This window comes from Myotis davidii, unplaced genomic scaffold, assembly GCF_000327345.1.
Source record: "Myotis davidii unplaced genomic scaffold, ASM32734v1 scaffold130, whole genome shotgun sequence".
Taxonomy (NCBI): Eukaryota; Metazoa; Chordata; class Mammalia; order Chiroptera; family Vespertilionidae; genus Myotis; species Myotis davidii.
The window spans coordinates 7,487,783-7,493,823 of NW_006285040.1; the positions used below are offsets into that span (position 1 = coordinate 7,487,783).

The following is a 6,041-nucleotide window of genomic DNA, read 5'->3' on the forward strand; positions in this document are numbered from 1 at the left end:
AATTGAAAACATCATCTATTGAAAGTTAAATTTCTTATCTTCTTTCCCATTCCAACTTATTCTCCTTCATGAATTCTTCAACTTGATTCCAATCTAGAAATCTCAGTTACTGATGACAACTCACTCTCCCATATGCCCATTCCCAATCTATCACCAGTCATCAAATATACTTCAGAAATGTCTCTCCAGCTCATTGTTTTCTATTCTATTCCACAGTTTAAACCCTTCTCAATCTGGCCTCGATTATTGACAGTTCTGCACAAGTCTTTTTTTCTTTTTCTTTTTTCTAGATTACTGACAGTCTACACCAGTCTTTTCCCCCCCACACTATCACTTGAATATTATCCTTGATCAAATCACCCACGTTACCAAAAAGAAACAACAAATAACACCTTCGATTCCCAATTTCACAGAGAATAAAACCTAAATCCCTTACAAAGGCATTGCCATACTTCAGTGTAGCATCTTAACCTCGTTTCCTTCCATTCCACTCCATACATGCTCATTATTCTTAGCATAAGACACTTATTACCCAGAAGTTCCAACCTCCAATGGGCATGCTGTCACCTCTACTCTGAATCCTCTCCTCCTTTGCCAAGTCAATTCCTGACCATAAGTCAAGACTTAGCTCAGATTTCAGTTCTTTTTTGAAATCCTAACAATAACTCTATGCAAAGTGCCCCTTGGGCTCTGAAAGGGGTTTGTTTAATTATAGCACACATAATGGTGTACTGTAATTTGTTTACATGCGTCTCCTTCATCAAACTAGCTACTTAAAGAGCAGGAATTGCTCACATACTCGTGTTTATTCCTTAATTGCTAGTTGCTGACACACAGCAGGAGGAGCTGAAAGACATATCTCAATAGATACTATACAATGAAGCATTTATCTTTATCATATGCTAATTCAATAAGATAGCAATTAAATTTATTTTCTGTTTCTCCTCTTAGCTACATCAGGCAAGTCAAGTTTTTAAATTCAAGGTATTATTAGAAACTATCATATATTGCTATATTTTTAATATGACATTAATATTGAGAAAATGCCAAAAAAGGTACCTTGGTAAAGGTGTGAATTCACTAATTATTCCTTCTGCTCCAAGTGTGACTCCCTGGACAATGAATGTACTTCCCATTCCTTTCCAAAGGGCCCTTGGCCCCTACAATAAACAAAATTTATTGTTATTTTCGTTAATTGGTAAATAAGAAACACCAAAAAAAGGGACTTAGTAAAACTTGATATTGAATGTTTACTGATATTTCCAATGAGACATTATTTAAAAGGACATTTTTGTGGAAAATTACAACTAAATTAATTTCTAACATTATTTTAATATTTTTTAGTAGCCTATGTTTAGGCCAAGATGAACATTCCAATTAATTGAGTATCTCTAATACTGATTAAATACCACTAATATTTAATTAATTTTGGCAAAGGTGTAAATTCACTGATTACTCAATGACACCAAAAAGATGCCATTATGTTACCTTAGTTTTAGTACAAGAGTTAAGATATTTTTATTAACTAGATTATAAGAAATTACTGTTGCTTTAATTATTACTAAGGCAAAATGACACATAAATAATTTTAACAAAATTTATACACTAATTCTCACCTGAGTTTTGTTGAAGCTGTACATAATATTGATGACTGTAAATGGAGTGAGATGATAATGCCGAGCATGGTAATTAACCTGTAAAAAATATATTTCATAATTATTTCCTATTATTGTTTTGCAAGAAATAACAAGGGTATGAAAGAAATACTGTGGAGTCACATCATAAACAAAAGGTCATTTCTAAAGTCAGCATAAATTACACATAAGCAAAGCAATAGGACCTTTTGGTTTGATATTTTTGTTTCCTTACACAGTCAAATTACATTTAGTGTGGCAAAGCATTCAGGAACCACAAAGAACTCAGGAACAGGAGATATGTGTCTCCCAATGGTTAGTATTTTTCCAACTCTAAGTTATAAACAATTAGCAAATCATAAAATCAGTAAAGGGGGTCAGGACCAATACTTCAGTGAAATAATTTTTTAAAAGTATTAGGATGCAGCACATATTCCAGTCCCTTCTCATTGGGATGTGGAGACACTCAACCACTGAGCCACTCCGACTGGGCTGAGTTCTGTACTTCAAATCAGAGTTGGGATTATTGCATAGGAAGTATGTTTACCTGACACTGGCGGCGTAGAACAATGCAAGGATGAGCCAGTACATTTTCTGTAAAGAGACTATATAAGAATAATTTATAAATATATGTAATATAGCTAAAATTTAATTTATAACATATATGTATCTGAAATAAATTTTGTTTGAAGAATCATGCATTATTTTGTTTCCCATTCTTAAAATAAAAAAAAATTAAAAAAATATCATGTTCACAAATCACTGTACCAGAAACAAAATTCAACATGAAAAGAATTAAAGCCAGATTTGGAAACTGATAGTCAAGGGAAACAATATATAATACTAACATGAATAATATAAAGATGAAACGACATTTCTGTATATCTAATACGGGAAACTCCTTTCCTAGCCAATTTAAATGCCCCTTTCAATTTCTTTCAGATGTCTTATGCACAAAGTTCCTATCAGAAGAGCTATCTATTTTTCATAAATCTCATTCTACAAATTTTGTTTTTGATATACTTTGCGCTTAAGTTATAGGGATTTCAATGACCATGTTAATTGATATTTTATGAACAAAATAGTTCTGAAAATATTTCCCACAAACTAATTACAACTGTGGCTTAAGTACTAACAGTAACACATGCCTGCATGGGTATGCACACATCTACACACACATATATAGATGCATATATCTATCTATCATCTATCTATCTATCTATCTATCTATCTATCATCTAGATAGATATGCCTAAGCGACCGTCCGACCAGTAGCTATGATGCGCAATGACCACCAGGGGGGAAAAGATGATCAACGCAGGAGCTGCCGAGCTGTGGTGACTTGGCAGCTGTGGTTGGCGATGCACCCAGAAACAGAGAGGAGCGAGTCGATTCCGGGGTGTGTCACCTAAGAACCTCCCTCTCGCAATCCGGGACCCCTCAGGGGATGTTGGAGAGCTGGTTTTGGCCTGATCCCCGCAGGCCAGGCCAAGGGACCCCACCGGTGCACGATCAGGGCCAAGGAGGGACTGCAGGAGGGTTCCAGGGCATGTCCAGCCCATCTTGACCAGTCCTGATCAGGGCCGGCCGATCAGGGCCGGCCAGCCAGCTGTGGAGGGACTGCGGGAGGTTGGCTGGCCAGGAAGGGATGGTGGAAGGGCTCCAGAGTGTGTCTGGCCTGTCTCACCCAGTCCCGATCGGCCAGACCACAGCAGGAAGCTAACCTACTGGTTGGAGCAGCTGCCCCCTGGTGGTTAGTGTGCGTCATAGCAACTGGTCAAATGAATGGTCGGACACATAGCATATTAGGCTTTTATTATATAGGATGATAATGACTTTTAAGTATAAACGGTGAGGCTGAAGAAAAATTAACTGCAGGACAAGGAAAACCTTAATACACAAATTTTATTTCTATTGATATTAATATCCTCAAGTTTAATCATACAAATAAGGTCATTTTTTCTTGATTAAAATGTTTAAACAATGACTTATGTTAGCATATATCAGCCTTTGTGCAAGTTCAGTATTTTTCAAACAGTATTCACTAAAGGTCACATAAATCAAGACTAAAGGTTTTTCTAATTCAAAATAATCATTACAAATAAAAAATAAAAATGATGCTCATTAAATGCTGATTATAACTGAAACCTAGACTCCATGTTGCTAAATATCTTGTTATAATTCAATCAAAAAAAAAGATTCAATGTAAAATGACTTCGTTTTTGGAGAAGAGATAACATTAGAATTAATTATTTACTCTTTGGATAGATACATATGAAAGGTGTAATAATATTCCTTAAAAATTATTTTGTGATTAAAAATTCAATGGCTATTCTCTGTCCTTACTGGGGGAAAAAATTAACTTATAAATTTTAAATAATTTTTTCTGCAAATATTATTCAATATTTAATCTATTGCTACAACGAATCAATCTAAAGGGAACACTACTAATCATTTATTATAACATTCAAAACTATAAATAAAAATTAAAATTATTTAGATAAAACATTACCTTGCAAGTCCAATACCAAATCCAGCAAATCTACTCAACTGTTCTAAAATAGAAGAAATAAGATTACTCATAACCAATATTTAGATTTACTGTAAAAAACAAAAAAAATTATCTTTTATTAACATGATATTCATTTAAAACCAGGTCCCCAAGTCAAGTCCTGATAGGGGCCAGGGAATTCATCTGAATGAGTGAAGAACTCTATTGGGCTTGTGGCAAGTTGCAAGGCACAATTGCTCTTCAGCTCCAATTCATTGTTGCAATGTGGGACTGTGGGCTCTGGGTTGGTGTCTAAGCTGTGATTTTTCTAAAAAAAAATTATTTTTATGTGGTATCTTTTAATAAAAAAGATTGGCAACTATTTTTAAAAGCAGTAAAACATTATGTGGGCCAAATAAAACATATCTGCAGGTAGAATCTAAGGGCTACCAGTTTGTAACTTCTGACTGCAAACAACATACAATTTTTTCTCTAGAAGGCTCTGATACGTACACCAACCACTTTACCTCCCATATTAGAAAATTAGTCATTCACTGTTAGTGGTAGAGAGCATCTATGTTAAACCAACAGTCACAAGTAAAACACCACGAAATTATTAAATTGAAAGAATCAAAATGGTCAATAAAGGGCTCTCAATCTCTTTTCTCTCTCTTCTCTCTTATCCCATCTTCCCCCGCCCCCTCAACTCTGCTCTTTTAAATGAAGCAACACACTATTTCCTTACAGTCAGAACAAGACCATGTAAACATGTCCCTAAGGACATTATTTGGTTCACCCTTATTTTGGAAAATGTATAAGCGAGATAGCTTTTCTTTGCCCAAATTAAGGTATTTTCCTCCTTTCAGCTCTTTCCCCTTTTTGTGTGTCCCGATCATTCCCTAATATTAACAGAAAATACCATATTTTCTGGAAGGTATTAGGAAGGTTTATTATTGTTAACTGTATAATGCTCTCCGGCTTCTATCCACCTTGCAAAGTAGACTCACCAGCCTCTTACTGATGCTAAAAAACAACAACAGCCCTAGTTACATTAAGAGCTCCTCCTCATTGTAACCATCAAAGCATAAATTATGAAAAAATAGTCTAAACTTTACTGCCTAAGAATTTAACTATGTAGCAAGTATATATGCATTTTGAATTATTTCATGTATAATTTTCCAGTACTCCTCTTGGGACCAACAGAAAGAAAACCAGACAGAGTGAATAAGCTAATTGCATGACACTAAATCACTGGTCCCCCTCCACATCATTTGCTTATCATACTGCATTTAAAGTCTATTCCTCCTAGTTATCCCAAATCAATCTTATTATACCTACAAGTCAAAATAGAAGAAATGAGAATAAAACTGATGTTTAAAATATATTTTATATTCAATGATACATATATTTACATTTATATCTATATATATAAAAGCCTAAGCATCCAAACGACCAGTCGACTGGTTGCCATGACGTGCACTAACCACCAGGAATAAGATGCTCAACACAGGAGCTGCCCCCTGGTGGTCAGTGTGCTCTGGCAGCCAACCTCCCACATCCCTCTCCACTGGCCAGACAACCTCCCATGGCCCCTTCACCTGGCCAGCAGGAGGGGCTGCAGGAAGTTAGCCACCAGCTCCCATCAGGACTGGGTGAGATGGCCCATATCGGCTGGATCCCCGGCCAGGCCAAGAAACCCCACCTGTGCACGAATTCGTGCACTGGGCCTCTAGTTTAATATAATCTACTATTCTAACAATTTCAGGAGAATGGGAAGAGGGTGCCATTATTTTTATGAATAAAAAAAGATGTTGAGAATATCTAAATCACAAAGTACTGCAATTAAAAGACAGGTCTTCTGACAATCCTTTGGAAAATAATTAATTATGTCTTGAATTCAAAGTCTTATCTTGAAA

The 6,041-nt window shown here is 35.6% G+C and overlaps 1 protein-coding gene across 1 annotated transcript in view; it reads right to left on the reverse strand.

Moving 5' to 3' along the window:
* SLC25A46 (solute carrier family 25 member 46) overlaps positions 1 to 4,238 on the reverse strand; it is a 16,911-nt gene extending 12,673 nt beyond the window's left edge. Inside the window, exons 1-4 of the mRNA XM_006755298.2 lie at positions 4,147 to 4,238; positions 2,182 to 2,239; positions 1,617 to 1,694; positions 1,060 to 1,160 (exon numbers count right to left, since the gene is read on the reverse strand). Coding sequence (XP_006755361.1) covers positions 1,060 to 1,160; positions 1,617 to 1,694; positions 2,182 to 2,239; positions 4,147 to 4,217 — 308 coding nt within the window. The 5' untranslated portion in view covers positions 4,218 to 4,238. The remainder of the gene's footprint in view (positions 1 to 1,059; positions 1,161 to 1,616; positions 1,695 to 2,181; positions 2,240 to 4,146) is intronic.
* Positions 4,239 to 6,041: the final 1,803 nt, after the last annotated feature.